Here is a 22,747-nt window from a genome sequence, read left to right as displayed (position 1 = left end):
GGGGGGGGGGGGGGGGGTCTTTGATGGGTGGAGGGATGTCCGTGCTGGGTCTGGGATCTAAAGGCTGGTTCAGGGTTTAAGATGGTGTGGTTGTGGCTGACTTGAAGGTGTTTGTGGTTGAACGGCTGTGGGGGGCGTTATTTCTTTACCTGACATGCAGCGTTTTTCTCGCTCGACCTGCCCTCATCACTCGCCCGCGCTCATTGGCTCGCTCTGGGCGGGTTTGGTCCCAAATGCCTTGCCGTGTGCCTTGTAATGTAGCTGGATGCTGACCATTACCCGGTGTTGGTCTGCTACTCGGTGGCCGCGAGCATGGAAAATTACCATGTTCTTGAGCTCGTCGGCACTGGATCCTTCGGCAAGGTCAGCCCTTGGATACCCGCCGCCGACTTCCGCCTTGGTCGTTTTCTGCCCCTATCAGCTCAGGCTGTCGCGAACTGCTCCAATGCGGGTCTTTGCACCAACACTTGCCCATGCGTACTCGCGCTCTCACACCAAGCCGATCATGCTGACTGAAACAGGTCTACAAGGGTCGTCGTCGTGGGGGACTCGAGCTTGTTGCCCTCAAATTCATCTCAATACGCGTAAGCCACGCCACCTCCTCGACTGACAAAGTTGCTGGCATGGCCTCCTCTTGCTTTTTTCTCCTTCTTATCAACCCACACTCATGATCCTGTGTGGCCTGGCATTCTCTCTCAGGGTCGCAACGACCGCGAGCTCGCTCTGCTCCAGGATGAGATTGAGATTATGAAAACCCTTGATCATCCTCACATCATCAAGCTTCACGAAGCCATCACGACCAAAGATGAACTGGCAAGACCCCTCGTCCTTCCACAATTGCCTCGCTCTTCTGTCGTCTCTCTTCTGTCGTCTCTCTTCTGTCGTCCCGTCGTCTCTCTTCTCTCTTCTCTCTTTTGTCGTCTCTCTCTCCCTTTTCCCTCTCTACTCCAGCCCCATACCCCTTTAGAAGCCTTGACCCCGCACTTCCTCATGCACATGCTTCAACGCAGATCGTTGCAACCGACTATGCGGCCGGTGAGCTCTATCAAGTCCTCGAAGATGATCGTACGCTGCCCATTGAAGAGATTCACAGCATCAGTCAACAGCTGATCTCAGCCCTCCGGTTTGTTGACGACGACGTGGAATGACATGCTCTTTCGCAAACCACGACCCTTGCTTATTAAAACATCGGCATTTGTCTGGCCTTGTAAATGGTTTGTCGCCTTGCTTGATTTGGTTATTTCCCTTTTCTCTTTTCACTCGCCTCTTGGCTAGGTACCTTCATGACCATCGCATCATTCACCGCGACCTCAAGCCCCAGAGTCAGTTTAGATCATGTACCCTGGACCTGACCTTGGGTGCAATTGTGCCTTCACACTCACCACTTATCTGACCACGCATGTGTCTCGGGCACGACACTCCCGTCATTAGACGTGCTTCTTGGCAAAAATGGCCTCTGCATGCTCTGTGACTTTGGCTTTGCTCGCGCCATGTCCTTCAACACCCTCGTGGTGACCAGCATCAAAGGCACACCACTCTACATGAGTCCTGAGCTTGTCCGCGAAGAGCCTTACGGTTAGGCCACAATTTGTCGCCATCTGTCTCCCTGGTAGCTTGTGGTAGTGCACGCGCCGCACCCTCATCATCCACCCCATATCCCTGCCACGCTAGATCATCGTTCCGATCTATGGGGCTTGGGCTGCATCTTATATGGTATGTCAACCTCCATCACCTGCTGCCCCAAACTTTTCCACCCTTCCCCATCCCCTTATCTTCGCGCACGCATTCTCACCTAAATCATGGTCCCCCGCTCTCGGCCATGTAGAATTGTGCGTGGGAGAGCCCCCGTTCTACACCAATAATATCTTTGATCTCGTCAAGATGATTACGCAGCAGCCCGTGACATTTCCTTCCAACGTGGATCCGGATTTCAAGGTGGGTCCTCCGCACGAGCAGCCGCTTTTTGTCGGCACCATCCCAGCACTTTCCCTTCTGTATCATGCCACCTCACACGCATGCTGGCCTACATCGGGTGCCGGTGACGTCACATCAGGATATGTTGCAAGGCCTCCTGATTAAAGTGCCACACAAGCGCTTGGGCTGGCCGCACTTGAGCACGCACCGCTTCCTGGTGGGCCGCCGTAACATTCACAACATTCCTTACGAACCTGCGCTCAACAACGTGGTTCGACCAAAGACATCGGGTATTGAGAGCCTGGGCCCCCCAACCCCGGACCACCGTGCTTCGCTGCGTCCCATCGCCACAGCTCCATCACACGGCCGACACAGCACCAGCCCATCGGCACCCGGGACCAAGTCGAACCTTCCAAAGGCTGGCCTGAGCCCTCGACATTTACGTCTGCCTGCCTCCGTCTCATCGCCAGAGCCCAAGGCGAGTCCTCGCCACGACTCTGCGCGCCAGCGCCGACGCGAGCAACGCGTGCACGAGTCAAGTCATCGACCTGTGACAGAAGGCTCGGTGCGCCTTGAATCTGCTCAACACGAGCTTCATGGCTCGCTGAGCGCCAGTGCTCAGGCGCGCCCAACCCAGCCACGAGCCCCGCAGACTGCCCCCTCCCAGCAAGTAGAGCCGACGTCAAACATGGATTCGACCCTCGGCGATGCCGGCATGCGCACCTACACAGCGCCTGCGGGAGCATTGAAACGCGAAGAGCGCTTCTATCACAGCGCTGCCAACTCGCCAACAAACAGCATTCGAGACTCCAGAACTAGCGACACCAGTGCTGTTCACTTTCCAGCACGCTGGGCTTCAGACGAGCTTGACGATGAAGACGACGAGAGCAATGACAGCATCAATCAAGAAGCGACCATGGAGTCGGAGGAGAGGGAAGATACAAAGAGACGCAACTCTCGCAGCCAAATCCCCCACACTTCCCGTCAGCATGACGAGGAGCAGCAGAACTTTGAGGACGTGAGTGACATTACCACCCCTTCATTCACTCTTGATGCCAGTCCAGATGGTCAGCGGGGAGGGCACCGTGCTCGCAACCCAACGTATACACTGCTGGGCGGTGGATCTCAGAGCGACCCGGCAGATCACTCCATTGTGGTGGCGTCGACCGAATCCCTGCCCCGCCCTGCGGCAGAACAAGCACGCACCGGTGGCGCACCAACAATGGAGGCCAGTGCCTCGGAGCGTGTCACACGGGCCACCACCGCCACTGACCTGCATGCATCCAACGCAGCTCGCCTGGCACCCAACTCAAACGCAACAAATACTGAATCGCGCTTGCGACACATGCGAGACCAGTTGCAGGCAGCGCGCACTATTGACGCAGTTTCAAGCGACGTGCCCAGGAGCTTAGATGATACTCTCACCGGAGGAGGTGATGATGATATGGTGCGCCTCTCTCTCAACTCAGCTGTGACCGCCCTGAGCGGCTTGACAACCATGTTGCGCGACCAAGACGACGCCTCGGTATCCATTCAGCCTGTCCAGGAGTCAGACGCCAACTCCGAAGGCGTCTTAGAGGTCCTTACCCAAGCCATTCATCAAGCCCTGGACGAGCTTCCACAGCTTGCAGCCATGGCTCCTATTCTCAATGAGGTTACCAACGTCATTTCCATGCTGCAGTAGGTTCACATGAATCGGGACTGATCTGACCCGGATCTTGACATCCTATGCGTGCACTTTTGCACGTGGACACACCCTGCTTTGCTGCTGCTGCCTCACTTCCCTCAACATGCTTGCCTGGCTCACATCAGGGACGCAACAATTGTTGGAGCACTGGCACCCCTCGTGATCAAAATATCCGATGCCATTGTGCAGCAAGCAACAATGCTCTTGTCTACACATGGACAACTGGATGAGGAGGCCGTCAGCGCCTGCTGCTGCACGCTGGAGGTACGCATTCAAAGTTGTGTCCGGTGTTTGAGCTGCCACGTCCAGTCGCACAGGTGCCTGACGATGCTTTGTTCACCTTCACGCTCACTTGGGTTGATGTGACAATCTGCTTGGTAGCTCTTGCTTGAACTTGGCAACTTGAGCGCCACCGATGCGACAGCGGCGCTCGTCTTGCTCGAATGCTTGGCTCCTCATCAAGAATTAATGTCGTCGCTCATGCGCTTGCTCCAAGGTAAGGATTCAATTGGCTTTGCTCCGTCTATCCACCCCGATGTTCTGCAAATGAAAACGTGTTTGACGCAGCGCCGTAAATGCATGTGCTGGATCTGACTCCAGGAATGGCCGTGGATGACGACGCATACGCCTGGACGCTGCAAGCTTTGGTGGCGTTTGTCCATCAGCCAAGTTGGTCCATTCAGGGCGAACCCGAGCTTGGGTTTTATAGCCGCGTTATGCAGCAGCTTCAACAGGTGAGTTTGTGCGAGCCTTGGCGCAGCCGTCTTCTTGATTCAAGTCGGCGTACAAGCCCTAGAAAGAGGCTGTCTGTCGTCCGGGCTTCTCACAGGTCCATTCATGTATGCTAGCTGCGGCACGTCTTTTTCAAGCGTGCTGGCGCCGAAAACCTGTATAGTCTGCTGTTGGCTGAACCCAGTTTGGCCACCTTCCAGGTTGGTGACGACTTTGCATTGCATATTGTCCTTGTCAAACATCTTTGTGCACGGCCTGTCGACTGATTGCCGCTTTGCCTAGATTTTGTTGCAAGGTCTCCGCATCAAGGCCCCTGCAGCCTGTCAAGCTGTGCTCGCGCACATTCCCCTCCTCCGTACGTGCCTCGGGTGAACCTTGGGTATCAACGTTGGGTCTGCTCGAGCTAGAGCCCATTCATGAGAACGTGCTAAATAGATGATACCATCACGGCATCGAAGGACCCCGTGTTGAGCTCGATGGGTGCTCTACTGCTGACACAATTACTGCGGCTACCCGTGGTATGCCTTGCCTTGACCCTGATGCGATCTAATGTGGCGCTTCAGCTCTATGTACTCGCCACGCGAAGGGCTTGCACGCGTCCGCGCGCACGCACGCACACATGAACACACGCGCATGTATGAACCAACGCCCTCACACGTTGCTCAATCTCAATCGCTTTGGCCGACAGGCGATGCGCACGGCGGATGGCACCAACTTGTTTGCGATATTCGAGCAAGAAGCGTCTTCCATTGGTCGGCGCACGGCGCAGGCGTGCGCAGACGCAGCTCGCCTTTGCACGTCTGTCACAAGAATGCTAAGAGAGGATCCTGCCAACTTTGACCCGCTGGGACCCTGTATGTGTACATGATTCTGCAAGCACTTGCTGTACTTTCAGCCTGTGTCTGCTCCTTTTGCGTGCCCGGCAGCCGTGCTTGCGAACTTTTCACGTTTTGGTATCCGCAACTGACATTTCATTTGCTCATGCCATGGTTACATTGCGCTACTATCAATGACATGTTGTCCAGGCGCGGTAGCTATGGCCGAAGCCTGCTGCCTGTGTTCCTTCTGGACCACGCTGGTGGAACACGGCACGCCGGTGCCGACCGGCTCGGATCGCGAGCTGGTCCGAGGGGCATTGGAACTGCTTGCTGCGCTTGCTGTGGCCCCACCTGATGTGGTGGAAGCGGTACAAGCTTGTGCCGTGGATTTAGATGGCGATGGTCTAATGGGCTTGGCTGCCAATACCCGGTTGCAAGTCTCCTATGGTGTCTTCGACATGTGTGTAGCTGCAGTGACCGGGTCTTTGCGGCGATTGGGCCTGGAGGCCTTTCCGGCTGATCTCGACCCGGAGGCCTTGTGGACCCTGACGCTTGAGTTTGACCGTTTGGACCAAGTGCTGATGACGCCTTGTAGCGCTGCATTGTCGCTGCGTCTATTGGCCGACTTGCGAACGGCGCCCCCGCGCTGGTGGCCGAGCAAACTTGCTAATGTTGAGGATCGAGACGCGGCGTGGCTGGATGCCGTGAAGGCCTGGTTCGAGCATACTTTGAGTGAGGCTGTTGTTTTCCAGGCTGAGCAACGCCTGAATATGCTGGCCCATGCTGCTTCGGCCATTGCCACGCTGCGCCCCGCTGTTGAAGCTTGGCTCACGGCCATTTCCTCGGTACGTGCAGGCGTGTCTCCGCGTGCGCCTGACTTGGCAATTGTAGGCAGAAGGTGACTCTCGCATTCTCGGGACAGCCGCTCATGATCGTTGCTCACACCTTTTGAACATCAGGCGAGTAAGATCAAGCTTGTGGAGACGTGCACGTATTGGGCGCGCGTGTTGCTTCAGGATGGTTGTCAAGCACCATTGGTGGCCTTGCTCGAGCTCTTGCTGCACCTTTGTGTGGTCGATGATGATGTTGGCGTGGCTGCCTTGGACCATTTACAGAGCTCGCCCGAGGTCTGCGTTTATGCTTTTCGTGAGACGGTACGTTTGCCAGTCATGTGCTGCTTTGCTGAGGGGGCGGTGCTCGTAGGGTGCGGTGTCAGCTGGACGTTGTTTGTGGAGTGGGCTTACAGTGTCCATCCGATCCAGGCCTCGAAAACCCTGTTGGCAGATATGATGACGTGGCTCTCGCGACTCATGCGGACGTCTGGCAAGCACTGCTTTGCTGTGGACAAGCTGCGTGTGTTTCCAGAGGTGGTGAGGTGAGCACTTGTCGATGTGTGCTCGTGGTTTACCTGCATGCGTCATCACGGAACTGGTTCAATCTGGCCATGGTGAATCGATTTGTTCTGATGCTTGCCGCGCGGCTCCGCGATGTTGGTGGCGCGGTTTAGATGCCTGCGACACGAGAGTGCAACTTTGCGGGCACGAGCTTGCAATGTGCTTGGCAATGCTTATCGCCACTCTGCCTTCTTCTACGATGAGTCGGAGAGGTGGGTGGATGGGGAGTGCGCGACCTGTCCTGTTTGGTTTGCTTTTTGAACCCAGCCCGCGCCGCGCTTGGCATTGCCATGCCTGACAAGCCGCCTTGCGCTTTTGGTTCTCCTTGGCCTCCCTCGTGAATGTGCTTGCTGGTTTGTCGGGTTGTGGCTAGGTTGGGAGTGGCGTCGAGTTTGATCTCTCTGTTGACGGACCAGCACCCGGACGTGCTCAAGTTCTCCGCGTTTGCCATTGGCAATTTAGCCTTTCACAGCGACCAATTTGTGCACCGCCTGTCTGCGGCCATTCCCCACCTTGTCCGCCTGCTGTCCTCCGAACAAGACCGCACCATTTCAAATGCCGCGGGTAGGTTGATTTGGCTGATCTGTCTCCCGTCCGGCAAGCCCTCATGCTCCGTCGTGGCCACTGGGTGTTCTCGACAGGTGCTCTTGGTAACCTTGGCCGTAATTCAGATGTCTTGGATCATGTGTTCGCCGCGGCTAAGGCATCCGACGCGTACGTCCTAAACTCGCGCCACTCACACAACAAACCTTCTTCACTTGTCTCGTTCATGTGCTGTTTGTGTGCCTTTTCTCTTGAATTATTCATGAATTTTTGGCTATTTTTTTTTTTTTTTTTTTTTTTTTTTTGAACTGGTTTGGTGTGTTGATGGCGCTGTCTGTGTACTCTGGTCACGTGTGATTGGATGCCTGTATACCTGTAGGTTGTTGAGTGTGATGGAACAACCAGAACTGACAGAGCAGACGCTGCGCGTCATCCTTTTTACACTTGGTAAGTTGAAAGATAGCTCGGACGTGACCTTTACGGTGATTCTCTAACCTTTCAACTGTTCAACTGTTCGCAGGTACATTAGCCAAGTGGCCAGATGGACTTGCTGATTTGACGGCGCGACAAGCACATGCCCGTGTGGCTCGCACGATCAAGCATCGAGCCGGACTCCAAGCAACTACGCAGCAATACGCGCAGCGGCTCCTGAGCCGCGTGAAGCCTCAGTAAGGACCCGGGGTTATGAATGTGTACAAGAGAAATATGATAAATAATTTAACATTATGCACGCAAGTCAACGTTATTCCAGCTACCACCAAGAGGGCGCAATCCAATACCACTGTGAATTAGAATGGGTGGGCAAGGAGCACAGCTGCATCAAAAACCCCACTCTAGTGTCATGAAACAACATGGAAACAGGAACAAGACCAACGGCACACGAGCAAAACACAAGTTTCGTGCGCACACACGCGCACACATCAGAAAAGAACAAAGCAACAAGAGTTAGCAACACCACTGGCAAAAAGTCAAGTTATTACTCGTCGGGTTCCTGCACACGAGGCGCATTTGGGTTATTCTCTTCCAGCCAATTGGCCAACCACCGAACAGGGTCAGCCGGCTTGTTCTGCGGCAGCACACACCAATGCAGAGGAGATCAGATCAGATGACCACGAAAGTAACTCTCCTCTTTTTTTTTTTTTTTTGATAGCGAACAGGCTCATGACCCACTTTGCACAAGGCCGTCAAGCCCCGGATCAGGGTCGGGTTGACCTCTCGTTCCAGAAAATCGGTGCCCGAGCTGAGCGCATTCGAGCCAGACTCTTGTGTATCTGCAACGACAACTGCACTCATGAAGAGGGCACGGGGGTGAGCGCGGGCGGTCAGAATCACCCGAGCGGCAGGGCGATGAGGTGCCCAACAGAAAGCACGCACAGGTTGGAAAGAAAAACTTGATTTCCCGGTATGCACTGAGCAGAGAGTCACTACCATGTACCGCGTTCAGGCGGTTGTCTGTGCCGAACAGTGCGCGTATCCTAGCCAGCCCCACCACGACGGACGCGAAGAGATGAGACGTAGCGAGTAAAATGGCACCTGCAGCAGCAGTCCCCATTCCCAGAGTACGCGCGCCTTCAAGTGGACGGCCCGTGTTTTCATTGGACCACCCTTTGGACGCGACCGATTACACTCCTCCCACCCTCATCAAAACCACGGCGCAGGGTAGAACAAGGGTGCTAGGTGGCTACAACTTACGATTTGGGTGCCACTTCGCGGGCCTTGACGGAGTCGGTGGGGCCGATCAGGTCACGCCAGGCACTGACAGCATCATTGCCGGCCAGCACCATGACCAAAACGGGGCCACTACGGGACAGGATGGAGGGGGAGCGCAGAGTCAATCGACACCACCCCAAGCACCACAGCGTGACCGTCAGACGCAAGAAGGGCAGCAAACCTGCTCATGAAAGCGACCAGTTCCGTGAAAAAGCTTTTGCCGTAGTGCTCCATGTAAAGCTCGGTCGATTGCTCCAGAGTCAGGCGCACTCGACGACGCTGCACAGCACAGGCCAACGAGGCGAGGCGCAGCATGAGAGAATGGAGCGCGGAAGCGGGCGGGTCGCTTCTCAGGCACATGTACGCACATTCAGAACGGCCAAGCCAGAAGCCAGCACACGATCAACGATATCATCAGCCCGGTCGATTGCGTCGGGCTTGACCATCGCAAGCGTCACTTGGAACACCATGGCGGCAGCTGAGGAGGAAACGAAGCGCTATGCACACAATGACAAGCAGGGGTCAGCACCACCGGGATGGGCGCGGAGTTTAGCGAGTGAACAATCAACCCTCGGCTGTCGTCGACCACAGCAGCACCACCTTTTGAACCGCTGCTTTCAAGTCCTGGCCACGTCCCCACCTGAACCGAGCCAGGCGACTGCAGCAGCAGCACCGACACGTACTGTCCGTCGGTCGATCCGAGAGAGAGGGGAGAGAATGCCAGGGATGTTGGTTGTTAAGATGCTGAACCCCAACACGGGTTCTCTACGTGAACCAATCAAATCCAATGAAACTTCAAGGTGCACATTTACTAGACTAAAAAAAAACCCTTTATAAGTAAACTTTGATTGTTCGCTTTCGCCAACGGTCATACCACATGGAATACACCGGCTCTCGTCCGATCGCCGCAGTTAAGCCATGTTGGGCCATGCTAGTACTATCGTGGGTGACCAGATGGGAATACATGGTGCTGTTGGCCTCTTCTTTTTTGTGTCTTTTTTTTTGTTGTCGTTGCCTGCTTTCATTTATGGTGTGCGTGCCTGTTAACAAAAGTGATGCGGGAGAGGGAGGAGAAGGCGGACGACGAGTGCAGAATGAATGGCAAGTACGCAGGTTACGGGCATATAATTTTTTTGGTTGTTACCCAGACGCAAGTAGAGGGGTGCTTGTGAGGTGCAGATGGGAAGCAGGTGAAATTCATCCCTTCATGATCCGAGGCAAGTAGGCGGGGGGTCAATGTGTTGGATTGAACAATTGGTGACTATGGCATGGGCTCTTATGGGGGTCGCTATGTGAGGATGACGTCGGTGGCCACGCCCGTCAGGATGCCACTCTCCGTTAAACCCACGTAGCCACGTAGAAAGGTTGTGGCCTGGGCGATATCAGGGTGTGCCTCGCCGTTGATGCCGACGCCAATCTCCGCGACGGAAACAAAGTTGTGGTTGCTCATCAGTTCCTTGGCTGCCTGCAACGAGGCCTTCTCTCGTCGATGATCCTCTGCATTTAAATGATTCAGATGACAGCCCAAAGACCCGGGTGGTTCATGCATGAGAGCCCGCCTACGATTCACGCCCCCTTCCCTCACGTCTTCCAACGGCGCGTGCCGTGCCCTTGTCTTCTCGCATGAGCTTGAACAAGCCCCAAAAGTCCGACGCACCTTCGAGATACACCTCGCCATTGGCCATGCCGCATTGTTGGCGCAGTTCGATCGACTCTTCCAGACGCTGGAACATAGATTGGATGCCTGGCACACACGGCAGCAAGCGGTCACCGACGCCCACGATGAGGTCAAGGTGAATGCATGTGCCGAGAATGAGATTTGAGGGCAAGAAGAGCGTACCTTCAACGATGAAGATGCTGGCGGCTGGGTGCAGGGTGCCATTGAAAGCACGGCTAATCGCGTCATAGTCGATGCGCGTGAGACGGCTCTCCCCCTCACGGACCAGGGGTGTCAGGACGAAGGAAGTCAGGACTGCATCCTCTAGTTCAGTGGGGTAGCATAGCGGCTTGATGCAATCCTCGAGCTCGCCGGAGAATTCAAAGGCCTCGTTGAGCTCATCCTTGTTGTAGGGCAAATGTACGGGGTTTAGCTTGGGTGGCTCACCCTGCTCAGGGTCGTGACGAGCCACCACGCCATTGGTGTAGAAAACGGTGAAGCGCGAGATGATTGACGGACCAAACTCCTTCTCCTCTTCGCGGGCATCTTCAAAGGCCTCGAGGCACATTTCAATAGCCGCAGCAGCAACAGGACTATCCGTCACCTCGCACTTGTGCCAGGCCTTGGAGGCTCGCTTTGCCCGCGCAGCCATGACGCCCCGTGTCCTGCTGGCGGCGCTCGCAGCGTCGTCCTCACAGACAGTAACAAATAAAGTAGGTCGAGTGGGGAGAAGTAACAAGGAAAGGCAAAGTGCCAGAAGAGCGATAGGTTGATGTGCAATGGCTCTGCGGGAAAACCCCCAGTTTCGGCTCTCCTTCCCAAGCACCGCAGCTCAAGACCAGAGGATGATCTGGCCGGCGTAGCGTTGGCGCAAATCCCTGCCAAGTAGCGAGCACCAAATGCACCATCGAGAGGATGTCGCCCGTTGTCAGAAGCCGCGTGCAACACGAGAGGGGGCAGCGGGAAGGCCATCACAGCAGGATGCTGAAAGTTGCAAGAGGCTGGTATCGGCGCAGACGCACGATAGCACCCTGCCACCTTTCAGAAGATGCTGCATTCATCGCGGCTCGGCCCATAGGGATGCGCAGTCAGTACAAAGCTTACCAGATGTCAAATGCCGACCGGCTCTTGCCCGCTTGCCAAATCTTGAGCCGACGGGGAAGCCCTGAGACACGAGGGCGCGGCAGGGGGCGTAGTAAGGTGTAGGCATGTGGAAAAAAAGCGAGGCCAAGAAGCACGCCAAGCAGCGTCTGCAATGGAGGTGTGCGCGGTGTCGTTCATCAAGTGGATCGAGGCATCCTTGTAACACCTTACACCGGGCGAGGGCACGGGCTGAGAGGAACCAGAGGAGCGGATAAGGGAGAAGGTTATACCTCAAGTGCCTTGCAGCAAGGCAGCGAGGGTGCGGTTCTGGTCAAAATGGTCACCAAACAAGGCACCCACAGCCACGGTCCGATAGCAGCACGTCAAGTCCAATTGCAATGGCCACCCAGCGCCAAGGCCTCGAACCTCTCCTCCCCGTTCCTAACGCGGGGCCGCCGTCTCCCGGTGGACGGACTGCGCTGCGCTCACACCCCCGGAGGATCGCGATGCTCAAGTTCCAAGGTGCTCGCTCCTCGTCGTGAATGAAACACCACAAGGAAGAGAGACGCGTCTCAAATGGGTGCTTTTAGTCAGAGAGAGGGTGCGGCGCCCAAGATATCAAGCTGAGCAACAGCTTATATTCTCCTACAAATCAGAGATACGCTCCAAGGTTGAGCAACAGCAAGAGACGCGGCTGATGGGGATCTCGACCACGCGATGTGGTCGTTCTTCACCCTTCTATATGAAAGTGTAACAAACATCACACTACCACACAAACCATGCTGACAATTCCAGACGGTTGTGCTTTTGCCTCTAAAAAACTTTTTAATCTTTTTTAGGGAGAGAGAGAGAGAGAGAGGCGAGCGAGCGAGCGAGAGAGACTGCGGCGGACAGGGCGGGTGGGGTGATTGAGTGCCTTTGAAAGCGCCCCAAAGGGTGGGGATGGCGGTGGTCGAGGGAGATCGGGCTTGGCTGTGGCCGGACAATGTTGATGATGGAGCAAAGCAAGAGGATGTGCCTCAGAAGGTTGGTCTGCCCTTGGTGGTCGCTGCTGAGCCCCGAGCGCGTGTCCTGTCTCATGGCCCTGCGGATCCCAGGATGTCGCGCAGCTAGGTTGTGCTGCTGGGCCCAACGATGGGTGGTGCGTCACATTGGAGGTATGTCGTCTCATTTCCTCAAACGGGGCAGCCGACGCTCCGATCACGTTGGCCCTGCGTGTGGGCTCTTCAGCTAATGGCGGGCCATGAACCTCAATCTCCTTTTGTAGGTGAAGGCCGATCTAATCCTGGACCTGGTCCTGATCAGCCTCTTGAGTCTCGTGGCTTGGATGACCCGCATTTATCACCTTTCCATACCAGCCAGTGTTGCGTACGGACGTTGGCTTGCATGGATCCCTCGCTCTGCTTCCCGCGAGGCGACAAAACTGATGGCCATGCTGTCGCCGTCACAGCTGGGATGAGACACATTTCGGCAAGTTTGCCAACCACTACATCAAAAACGAGTTTTACTTTGACGTTCACCCACCGTTGGCCAAGGTGAGGTTCTGTCCCGGTCACACTTGTTTCTTGAGCCAAGTCGCTGATCCGGCTGGTCTGTCGGCTTCAAACCCAGCTCATCCACACGCTTGCTCCTGGTTCCACCCGCTTGCGCCTTGAAACGTGACGTAGATGTTGATTGCTGGGGCTGGCTATTTGACCAACTATCGGGGAGACTTTGCCTTCAAGCAGCCCGGCGATGCGTATGAGCAAACACCTTACTATGGCATGAGGCTCGTACGTCCACACTCGTGTCGCTGGCCACGCCCTCGTGTTCCTATGGTGCTGTCCCAGTCACCACGACCACGGACCGATCATTTGCGCTTGTATAGTTATGCGCCACCATGGGCAGTGCAGTCGTCCCCATGGGCTATGTGGCCGTGCGAGTGGCGTCGAGTGCGCGCACACCCGCGCTTCTGGCCGCCATGCTTCTATTAGCCGGTGGGTGGGCGCAATCAGCTTTAAGCTTTGCCTTCATCTTGCACGCTGCCTTGAGTGCACCGTCATCAAAAGAACTGCTTGTCCCGTAGAAACTTCCTTGTTGACTGCATCACGCTTTATTCTACTGGACCCAATCATGCTCTTCTTCATCCAAGCTGCCCTCACGGCCACCTTTCTATTTCGAGCCTGTCGCACACGGTACGCTTTCTGACGAGGCGAGGTTATACAGGCCCCTCCCTTCGAGTTGCTTGCTTCAGGCGCTCATGACACAGCTGCGTTGGTGTGGCACATTAGACCCTTTGGTGTGTGGTGGTGGACCAGCTTGGCCACGACCGGCGTCATGTTGGGTTGCGCCATCAGTTGCAAATTTGTGGGCTTGTTCATCGTCCTTTTTGTGGGACTATACACCGTGCGTCTCTCGCGGCGATGCGTTGTTGCAAGCAGTGCTGTTGCCCCTACGCCGCACTGCCTGATCAGCTCGCCATGCCACACTTCTTTGCATGCCCAGCTCTCCTGTCTCATTTCACCCTTCTGATGCCTAGGCCAACGACCTTTGGGAGCTATGGGGAGATTTGCGCGTGAGCATTCGCACATGGACGGCTCATTTCGCGGCACGTGTCGGCACGCTGATCCTTCTTCCCATCATCGTGTATCTCGCCTGTTTCTGGCTGCATTTTGCGTACGTGATATGCTCCGTTTATCCAGGAAAGCAAGAGGGCAAACACAGAGAGAGAGAGAGAGAGAGAGAGAGAGAGATGTCCACTCGATATCCACTCGATAGTCAAGTTGCTTGATGCAATTGGCTCATGAATGCGACATGTTCCAGCGTGTGCTACCGATCAGGGCCAGGGGATGCCTTTATGAGCTCTGGTTTTCAAACTACTCTTCAAGGCAGCGAGATCTACAACCGAAGCATGCCGCAGTATATTGCCTTGGGTTCGGTGGTGACAATCAAGCAGTTTAGTCATGCTGGTGGGCTCCTTCACTCCCATCCTCACCTTTATCCAGACAGTATGATTCAACAGCAACAAGTGACCGCCTATCGGTATCGGGACGAGAATAATCGCTGGCTCATCAAGACAGTAGGTTTCTCGCGCTGCCAGCTGAGGCCGAATGCTGAACGAGTTGGATAGCAGCTAGGCCTTTTTCTATGGTCTGCTGGCTCATTGTACGACTTTGCTTTTGTGCAGACAAATCCGCTGAACGAGACGCACGACAATTATGAGGACATGCACACACAATACCTCATTCGCAGCGGTGATCGCATCCGGTACGCTTGGTTCATACCCCCGCCAGCCCTTCCTGTTGACCATCAGATTCACAAGGTGGTGAGTGTTGGTAGATTGGAGCATATCCCGACTCGGCGCAACCTTCACAGCCATGAAGCCCCGGCAGCAATGCGTCCTGACCATCACCAGGTCAGGCCTCAGATCTGCTCATGATGCCTGCTGCTCTTCACTGTCAGCAAAGCAGAGAGGTTTGAAGCCTTTCGTTCTTGCTGTCGACATACCTTAGTGTGCCCTCTCCGCTCCTCCGCTGCCCGGCCTTTTCATCAAAGGTGACCTGTTACGGAGATCAAGGCATTGGCGACGTGAACGACGAGTGGATCATCTGGAAGGAAGATGGGCAGCATGGCGATCACATTCAGCCCGTCGTTGTACGTTGTTGTTGGGCTGATGGAAGTGCGTGGCACGTCGGCTGTTGGCGGCTGCGCTAACATTCTTGACCTCTCTAGGATCGTATTCGTCTGATTCACGGTTGGGAGAATGTTACTCGTCTCTGTGCATTGGCATCGACGGGCAAAAAGCTGCCCAAATGGGGGTTTGAGCAGGTCTGACTCTCGCTCGATGCAGTCCCGAGCCTGCCTTGCTTCGCAATTTTGCTTCGGTTTCTTCTTTTCCCGTTTCTCTTTCGTTGTCGCGAGTGGCGTGGACCACCGTGTTTCTCACCTTTTTGCTAGGAGGCTGCAAAGGCGCCGTTGACTTGCGTGATTGCGTCTGACAGTCGTCCTGCCTGCCTTGTACGTGCTGACGCACCGGAACACGCAGCTGGAAGTATCCTGCAGCCTGGATTTGCACTCGGTGGACGCAGTATGGAACTTTGAGTTTCACGATAACTGGCGGTTTGAGAAAAACTTTTCCGTCGCTCAAGTGCAAAGTTTCTGGACCAGCGTAGTTGAAGTGAGCCCGCGAATTACCCGCATGTCTTGGTTTGCACATTTGTGGTGGGTCCAAGTCTTGCTGACGTCAATCACCATGGTCTAGGCGCACGTGGGCATGTTTTCAGTGAACAATGGGCTGATACCTAAAGAAGGGGAAATCACTTCGCAGCCTTGGCAATGGCCCATCAACTATAAGGGGCAGCGCTTCACGGGCTGGCAGGATCATGATGTCCGCGTTTATCTATTGGGCAATGCTGTTGTGTACTGGGGCATTTTGGCAGCCTTGGGTCTTGCCTTGGCTGTCTTCTTACTCTGGATGGTACTGAGTAAACGCCAGCTGCAAGTGAGTGTTGCGGTTGCAAACGTCATTGAACCGCAGCTCGCACGGACAGGCGTTGATGGTGGTTATCATGGTTATCGATGGATGTAGCTTCCGCGCTTCTGTTACGTGCCCGGCTTGGCGCGGGCGAGCCCAATCTTGGGATGGCTGGTGGCAGCTTATGCACTGCATTATCTTCCCTTTTACTTCATGGCGCGCGTGCTCTACTTTCACCACTATCTGCCTGGTGCGTGCGTGCAAGAGCAACACTCTGTTTTGTCCTCCTTATGATCTCAGCTGCTGGGCCACGTTTGGTGTCGGATTGTGAGAAAACAGTCACGGCCCGAGTAATCCTGTGGGGCCGTCTTTGAAGCAGCTCACCTGCGCCTGTGGCGCTGGCATTTTGTTTAGCGGCCATGATCGGGTGCATGTTTCTCGGCATCTTTCTTGACCTCTTGGTATGTCAGCGCTACAATTTCTGCTGGCATGCAGTGCTGGCGTGGGCAACCCCCAACTTTTCAACCCGAACATTTCACTTTGTCCACTAGGCACATGGATGTCAGGCCTTGGTGCCTCAATTGGCTGGTGCGTGTGTGCAGGCCGGATCTTGGTGTGGCGGGGCGCGTTTTCGGGCAGAACGAAACTCGCGAGCAGCCGTCGACACTCATGCGCTTGGGTTGGCTTTTGCAGGAGTGCGTGAAGCCGGGGTGGGGTTGGTAGTGGTGGTCATTGCTTGGAGTTTTGGCCAGTTTGCATGTATGGCATACGGGATGACAGGGCCCCTACAGGAGATGGACTATTTAATGTGGCTGCCAAGTTGGGAATTGCTGGGTTAGCACGGGCGGTGGTAGGTTGAAGAAACGAGAGAGCATCGAGGACAGATTGCCTTGTCTCCGTTTTGGATTATGCTCGCTGAGCAAAGAGACTTCAAAATTCATGTCACAAAAATCACGCGCGAGAGGGCGACCCGAGACGAGAACGGGCAAGAGGCAAAACACCGGTGGAGCTCATGAGAGCCAGGGACGACACAACACTGATCTAAGACGCTTAAAAGGGGGTGGGGTTGTTCTAAACAAGTCAAAAAAAAGGAGAAAGAAAGAATCTGCGGCACAGAGAGACACAAGCGCGCTGGAGTGCGCCGCAGCGTCAACGACGGCAGGTTGTTCTTTCGAGAGCTGATCAGGCCTCAGCGCATGTACATGCTGTGGTGGGTGTCATCATCGTCGTCTTCCTGGTCGCTGGAGTTGATGACGGGAAGCTCGATGCTTTCAATGTCGCTGCCTTGCACAAAGCGGTAAGAGCGAAAACCTCGAACACGGCGCCATTGGATGACCATAAAGGCAATGACTGCCACACAGGCCAAGGTGGTCTGCGAGCACCACGAGAACGAGGTGGCTGAGGTGAGAAGGGCCAGCATTATGGAGGCAAGGCGGTGCGGCCCAACTGAGGGTCTCCGGGACCCAGGCTGTAGTGTGGGTTGCGGCAAGCATACCACCAAAAGGAGTCCAGTCTGAAACTTGCTGCCCAACATGTCACGCAGTCGATCCTCGTTGCGCACACCAGCCGTCATCGTTTCTTCATCTAAGAAGAAGCGCGCGCCAAGGTCGGCGGGGAGTCAGCGGTGGAAGAGACAAGAAAGGGCACTCAGTGCAGCGTGCATGAAATTTACATGCGGCTGGGCTGCGGCCTGAACAGCAGCGACAACCAACGGGTTTTTGGCGTTTTTGGCGGTGGCAGCGTCAAAGCTGGGGAATGGCGGCTCACCTTTGGTGCCGATGGTTTGGGCAGCGACGGGCGCAAAGGTGGAGCCAGCAAGCGGTGGCTCGGTCTTGCCGCTGGTTTGTTGCTCCGCAACCGTCAAGTCGGTGCTGGTCTCAGTGCTGTGTTGGGTAGGGATGGTCTCGGTGGTGCTGGTCTTGGTAGGCATGACCGAGCTCGTCTCATGTTCCGGCTTGCTGCTCTCCTGAAGCACAAGCGTTGTGGTACTCTCCACCACATCCAGCGTCGTCGAGGGCCCCAAACTCGGCACCAGCACAGCCATCTGAACCAAGCTCAAAAACACGAGCACCCTCATCCCCATCCCCATGCCGCCTGGTCGTCGTCGGAGCGCGCCTCCTGCCCCCTAACACCCGGCCCTGCTTGCGTGTGTGTGCGTCTGCGTGTGTGTACGTGTGTGTGTGTGTGTGTGTGTGTGTGTGTGTGTGTGTGTGTGTGTGTGTGTGTGTGTTCGTCAAGCTAAAATGCGAGCGCGCTCTCTCTTCTCACACACACACGTATTGATAAGAGGAATGTAAGATAAAATAGTCGAGCAGGTTGTTGCTGGACAACTGGTCTTAAGTGGTAGAGTGTAAGCATGATCACACTTCCGCTTACGACTTTTTTTTTTTTTTTTTTTTTTTCATTTTTCCTCTCTCGTCTCTCTCTCGTCTTCGGCTCTGGCGCTCAACTCAACTCACTTTGAGCTCGGGTCAACGTACGCGAACAAGCGCGGGGCCTGTCGTTGGTAGTGTGTGTGTGTGTGTGCGTGTGTGTGTGTGTGTGGGTCGAGGTCTGAAGAAGATTAGGGCAAGATTTCAGGCATTGTTGTCATGGCGTTGGGAGCTGGGGTTGCACTCTGTGAGACGGCAGAGCTTGGGCGCTTCCTCCAGGCCAAGACGACGTTGGACGCCGGAGCGATTGTGTGCGCCAGTCGAGGCCTTTGCTTCCACCATGACCGGGAAGCCACCACAGACATTCTGGACATGCTCTTCCAGACCACGCCGGTGCGCCTGTTCCAATTGCTTTTCATTGTTCGATGGCCGCATTGCGGCCGAGCGCGTCGATTCCGGTGCCGCTTTTTCGCTTTCAAGGCGACCTGGCGGTGTTCTGGCTCTTCTCTCATGGGATTTGGGCGTTGCGTGCATAGGCAGGCACCGCAAAGCGGGAAGCTCTCAGTCATCAGATCACTGATCTTTGTCCCCGCGCCAGCGACGACGTCGACGTGCTGAAAGCCGCGCTAGGTATGCTTTCAGGTAGTGGGCGGCTCTGACCTGCACACACACACATGGCTGGCGAGCACTGAGTCACTGCTTTGCTTGATGCTTGCAGGTCATGCCACCCGGGCGCTTGATCTGAATGATGCTGTTCTCGAACGAGTTCACACCAAGCTAGGCCAAAATTGCTTCGACCAAGGTGAGAAGGAGTCGCGTGGGGTGGAAAAGGGTGTGCAAAGCCAACATGACACAAGGCTTGCATGACCTGCAGCTCCTGGCTCTGACCAGATGACGCGTCCGGTAGGTTTTTTCCCCGATGCCAGTCTCCTCAATCATTCCTGTCAACCAAACTGTGGGGTCTTTGTGCCTGACCGTGAGGGTGGTCAATGGGTGAGTCCAGGATTGCCCCCCATGCCTTGTGTCGCAGAGCGCAAGCCCCACCCGAAGAGGCCCTCCGGCCCATATGCTTCATCCGATTTGAACCTCCTTCTCATTTTCGGGTTGCAGCGTACCATGGAAGTGCGAGCCACTCGTGCAATTGCGACTGGCGAAATGCTGACCATCTCCTACCTCGAGGGTAGTCGTCTCATGTTGCCCGTCGACCAGCGCCAGCGGCATTTACAAGCCGCCTACGCGTAAGCATCATAGCCTCATCTCCGCACTGGTATACCCCAATGGCTTGTCATGGCACCTGCCTACAAGGCTAGTTGCCGGCATGGGGACAGGGTTGCGGACGCCGTTGACTTACATCGCCACTTGCAATCGCACGGCCCGTTGTACTACAATGTCCCATTTCATTCAGTTTCACTTGTACCTGTGCTCGTTGTACAAACAAATTGCCCCACGAGGAGCAGCTTATCGGAACCTGCCCGGTCTGCGCTCAACCCCAGCGTCTCGCCCCCGGTAGCGTCGGGTGCGTTGTCATGGCGTCTGAGCTTCATTCTCATGGCTACTAGAATCTCACCCGTTCTTCAATCCCCTGTAGCTGGATTTGTGTCTCTTGTCGAGAGGAGCACGATCAACCGGAATGTGATACACTTCTCAACGAAGGGTTTGCACTCTTGCAAAGCTCAGCGAGCCCAGAAAAATCTGCATGGCTCGTGTCTTGGTATGTTCCTGAACTGCAGATAGTCTCTCGCCCATAGCTGTTCCACAACTGAACCCTCTCAATGGTTTTGAATCCGACGTACCGATCTTACCACCTCTGCTTTTCCTAGCCGTGAGAAGCTTCCAACACCACATTGGCTCTCCACCCTTCTTATGACGCAACTGCTACACGACGCGCCAGGTCAGGGCGAGAACCAGTGGGTGCCGCTGGTTCAACCCCCGGCAACTCGATGTTTGCCCTTTTTCCTTTTTCCTTTGAGTGTGGCTCACGGAAGCTTGTTGCTTTTCACGGACAGATCCCATCACGGTCGCTGCCTGTTGGGTGGCCCTGTATCAGGCGAGCTGCGAACTGCTGGGGCAGACTGATCTTGAAACCTTGACCCGTGCCGAACATGGTGTGCAGACTTTGCAAGGCTTGATCACGATGTGCAAAGAACAAGATTTTGCCGCTAGCCAATTACCATGGGTCAACCTGCGTCTCTTGCCAGAAGAGTGGCGCGCTCCTTTGATATCCGAAGATAGAGCCGAGGCTCTCACATTCATACACCAGCGCTTGCAAACACTGCTTATCCAAGGCCGCACTCTCATCAACTGGTTCGCCTAGGCGACCACAGGCGTTTGAACGAGCTGTGCACTTTGACAATCCAAGTGCACGGTCGTACATGTACGTGTCTTGGGCAGGGGGAAGCTGCCTTGTTTCGAGTGCCAGGGCGAGCAATGTGGTTGATAACAGGTGAATTATAAATTCAATCACGCAATCTATGATGACCAACCCGCTGGGTTGCACGAAACGCGAGAGCAGAAGCATGCTTGCTTCTCAGACTCAACTCTATTCACACTCTTAAAACTCAACAACACTCGAATCTCAAAAATGACAGGGGGGGGCAGCGAAAGATATCAATCCAACAAACGAAACAAACAGAAGAAAAAAGAACAAAGGTGACGGGGAAAGCAAAGTAGCGAAGTAGCGAAGTAGCGAAGTAGTGCCTCGAGAGGATACAACGCCGATCACATCATGTTTCACAAGAACTGGAGGCGTGAGCACAATAGACCAAGGCAGAGCTGATTTAGCAGCTGCTTGTGATCCAGCTTTCAGATATTCTCCTGAAGTAGTTGAATGAGCTCGTCCATCTCCATTTCACCGTGATCATCATGGGCTTGATCATCCGGCAGCCAATCATCGGGTCCAAAAGGGAGGGCGTTGGGTTCGGGCATGTTTGCCCCTTCGAAGTTACCCAAGAGCAGGGGTTCAGCCACCGGCAACGCAGGTAGAAAGCGTGCCTGCGGATCGATCTCAACTCTGGGGTTGACATCCGGTTGAGCCTCGTCACTAAACAGCCCATGCAAGATCTCATTGAGATCCGCATCATCCACGACAGCTTGGTTCACGCGGGCAGGTTGGGGTTGGTAAGCTCCAGCGCGCTGCTGGGGCCGGTGACGCGCAATGCCCTGGCGTTGGCGTTGGCGTGGGGGTTGGCGGTGTTGTCGCTGTTGGGCTCGCTGTTGGGCGCGCGGGCGTCGGCGCTGGTTTTGTCGTGGCCGGGCTAGGCGGCTGGGGTTGGCCACAGGAAGCCAGTGCCCATCTGATGTCAGGCGCAGAACCCGAAAGCAACGGTCATGACGCTCCAGGCGCAAACCATGCTGACTGAGGTGCCGGCTCACCATGGTGACGTTCTCTTCAAAGAGATGGTCATCCGCGTCAGCAAAGTATCGATCGGATACATTCAACAGCATGCGAAGCTGTAACTTGATGTCCTTTTCATTGTCAAAGCCTATGCGGTAGTGCGGTTTAGATGAGGGGACGTGGGTGCGGGCAGTCTGTCGATCAAGGTCAGGCAGTTTGGATACTCACGAGCAATCACCTCCCATTCTGGCAGGGAAAAGAACATGCAGACAAGCTTCTGGGCAAACTATGATTGGAAACAAATCAAGGGAGTCCGCTGGTCAGAGCTTGCGAATGGATACATTGTGACCATTCTGTTCTCTGTGTGGCTGAGAGAGGGACGACAAACCTGGGCGAGACCACATGCGCAGTGGACATTCTCACGGGTGCAGTTGAGCGGGCACTGGATGTGATGCTCTTGAGGTTGGTACAAGTGACCATAGGCTGACGCTTGGCCCTCGCAGGGACAAGGCAATGCTCCACTGGCCAGCATGCCCACTGCCCGGAGCCAGACTTTCCAGTTTTTGCGAAGTTGCAAGTCACCCGCTCCCGGCCATCGATTTCACCGTCCCTCAGATTGATTGCAAGGTGGGGGTAACGCTGATAAAGATGACGGGGCACCAGCGTGATGACGGCCAGGGGCAGATCTGGAAAGGTTCGGGCACGTCCTTTGGGCAGCCTCAAGCAGCGCGGAGCAGCAGTACCAGGATCTTTGGAAAGAGCAAAGGTGGCCACGATGGTGGGGGTGAGCTCATCACATGGGGTATGTCAACACGGGCAGGGCTGGCAAGCGCAGGGGGCTCAGGAAAGGCATTGGAAACCGACGTACTAAAGGCGGTGGCGTAGAGGCACAGGCAGAGCAAGGACCAAAGCTGTGCTACCGGCAGCTCGTTGATTTGGATGATCTCTTCCATGTTGGGGTTCTTGTTTGTGCTGCTGCTGCTGCTGTGGCTGGTGATGTTGTTGAGAGAAAAATGCTAGCTTTGCTGATGAAAAGTTGAGTCAGAGGGG

The 22,747-nt window shown here is 55.2% G+C and overlaps 7 protein-coding genes across 7 annotated transcripts; 3 read left to right on the top strand and 4 right to left on the bottom strand.

Moving 5' to 3' along the window:
- Positions 1-23: 23 nt before the first annotated feature.
- MONBRDRAFT_29411 (uncharacterized protein) lies at positions 24-7,760 on the top strand (the record flags this gene model as incomplete). Its single annotated transcript, XM_001749876.1, has 26 exons — positions 24-74; positions 262-363; positions 522-584; positions 700-825; positions 1,011-1,123; positions 1,276-1,322; positions 1,432-1,575; positions 1,672-1,713; positions 1,826-1,935; positions 2,054-2,932; positions 3,044-3,594; positions 3,727-3,865; positions 3,983-4,097; positions 4,202-4,335; positions 4,450-4,533; positions 4,616-4,688; positions 4,769-4,851; positions 5,022-5,187; positions 5,359-5,996; positions 6,111-6,305; positions 6,414-6,526; positions 6,659-6,757; positions 6,919-7,109; positions 7,187-7,259; positions 7,468-7,535; positions 7,609-7,760. 26 exons carry the CDS (start codon positions 24-26, stop codon positions 7,758-7,760), a joined length of 4,551 nt encoding a protein of 1,516 aa, XP_001749928.1.
- Positions 7,761-7,860: 100 nt separating this feature from the next.
- On the bottom strand, positions 7,861-9,519 carry MONBRDRAFT_38924 (uncharacterized protein). The gene is made up of 7 exons (XM_001749824.1): positions 9,482-9,519; positions 9,167-9,295; positions 8,980-9,077; positions 8,781-8,888; positions 8,463-8,563; positions 8,259-8,371; positions 7,861-8,154 (listed from the first exon to the last, which is right to left on the bottom strand). Exons 2-7 carry the CDS (start codon positions 9,266-9,268, stop codon positions 8,065-8,067), a joined length of 612 nt encoding a protein of 203 aa, XP_001749876.1. The 5' UTR covers positions 9,269-9,295; positions 9,482-9,519; the 3' UTR covers positions 7,861-8,064.
- Positions 9,520-10,086: 567 nt separating this feature from the next.
- Positions 10,087-12,068, bottom strand: MONBRDRAFT_38923 (uncharacterized protein; the record flags this gene model as incomplete). The annotated part of the gene is made up of 4 exons (XM_001749823.1): positions 11,829-12,068; positions 11,560-11,620; positions 10,456-11,333; positions 10,087-10,295 (listed from the first exon to the last, which is right to left on the bottom strand). The coding sequence occupies exons 3-4, from the start codon at positions 11,105-11,107 to the stop codon at positions 10,087-10,089; spliced, it is 861 nt and encodes a 286-aa protein (XP_001749875.1). The 5' UTR covers positions 11,108-11,333; positions 11,560-11,620; positions 11,829-12,068.
- A 412-nt stretch (positions 12,069-12,480) lies between these two features.
- MONBRDRAFT_29409 (uncharacterized protein) lies at positions 12,481-15,689 on the top strand (the record flags this gene model as incomplete). Its single annotated transcript, XM_001749875.1, has 15 exons — positions 12,481-12,564; positions 12,806-12,906; positions 12,989-13,073; positions 13,206-13,310; positions 13,406-13,514; positions 13,604-13,712; positions 13,809-13,923; positions 14,057-14,193; positions 14,341-14,486; positions 14,523-14,596; positions 14,705-14,842; positions 15,073-15,171; positions 15,250-15,345; positions 15,475-15,534; positions 15,606-15,689. The coding sequence occupies 15 exons, from the start codon at positions 12,481-12,483 to the stop codon at positions 15,687-15,689; spliced, it is 1,542 nt and encodes a 513-aa protein (XP_001749927.1).
- Positions 15,690-17,180: 1,491 nt separating this feature from the next.
- On the bottom strand, positions 17,181-18,218 carry MONBRDRAFT_38922 (uncharacterized protein; the record flags this gene model as incomplete). Its single annotated transcript, XM_001749822.1, has 2 exons — positions 17,759-18,218; positions 17,181-17,575 (listed from the first exon to the last, which is right to left on the bottom strand). Exons 1-2 carry the CDS (start codon positions 18,078-18,080, stop codon positions 17,181-17,183), a joined length of 717 nt encoding a protein of 238 aa, XP_001749874.1. The 5' UTR covers positions 18,081-18,218.
- A 364-nt stretch (positions 18,219-18,582) lies between these two features.
- MONBRDRAFT_29407 (uncharacterized protein) lies at positions 18,583-19,605 on the top strand (the record flags this gene model as incomplete). The annotated part of the gene is made up of 5 exons (XM_001749874.1): positions 18,583-18,756; positions 18,900-18,993; positions 19,082-19,165; positions 19,271-19,356; positions 19,474-19,605. The coding sequence occupies 5 exons, from the start codon at positions 18,583-18,585 to the stop codon at positions 19,603-19,605; spliced, it is 570 nt and encodes a 189-aa protein (XP_001749926.1).
- Positions 19,606-20,801: 1,196 nt separating this feature from the next.
- MONBRDRAFT_38921 (uncharacterized protein) lies at positions 20,802-22,650 on the bottom strand (the record flags this gene model as incomplete). Its single annotated transcript, XM_001749821.1, has 3 exons — positions 20,802-21,891; positions 22,121-22,446; positions 22,566-22,650. The coding sequence occupies 3 exons, from the start codon at positions 22,648-22,650 to the stop codon at positions 21,166-21,168; spliced, it is 1,137 nt and encodes a 378-aa protein (XP_001749873.1). The 3' UTR covers positions 20,802-21,165.
- Between the last annotated feature and the right edge of the window lie 97 nt (positions 22,651-22,747).

The sequence above is a fragment of the Monosiga brevicollis genome, genomic scaffold (genome assembly GCF_000002865.3).
Source record: "Monosiga brevicollis MX1 MONBRscaffold_34 genomic scaffold, whole genome shotgun sequence".
In the NCBI taxonomy this organism is placed as follows: Eukaryota; class Choanoflagellata; order Craspedida; family Salpingoecidae; genus Monosiga; species Monosiga brevicollis.
Note: the sequence above shows the minus strand (reverse complement) of the source record. Positions and strands in the feature narration are given on the sequence as shown.

Coding starts and splice junctions, on each gene's coding strand:
- MONBRDRAFT_38924 (XM_001749824.1), bottom strand. CDS start 9,268: ATGGTGTTCCAAGTGACGCTTGCGATGGTCAAGCCCGACGCAATCGAC. Junction 8,372..8,462: donor CAAGTTTTTCTTTCCAACCT/GTGCGTGCTTTC, acceptor TCATGAGTGCAG/TTGTCGTTGCAGATACACAA. Junction 8,155..8,258: donor GCTTGACGGCCTTGTGCAAA/GTGGGTCATGAG, acceptor GTGCTGCCGCAG/AACAAGCCGGCTGACCCTGT.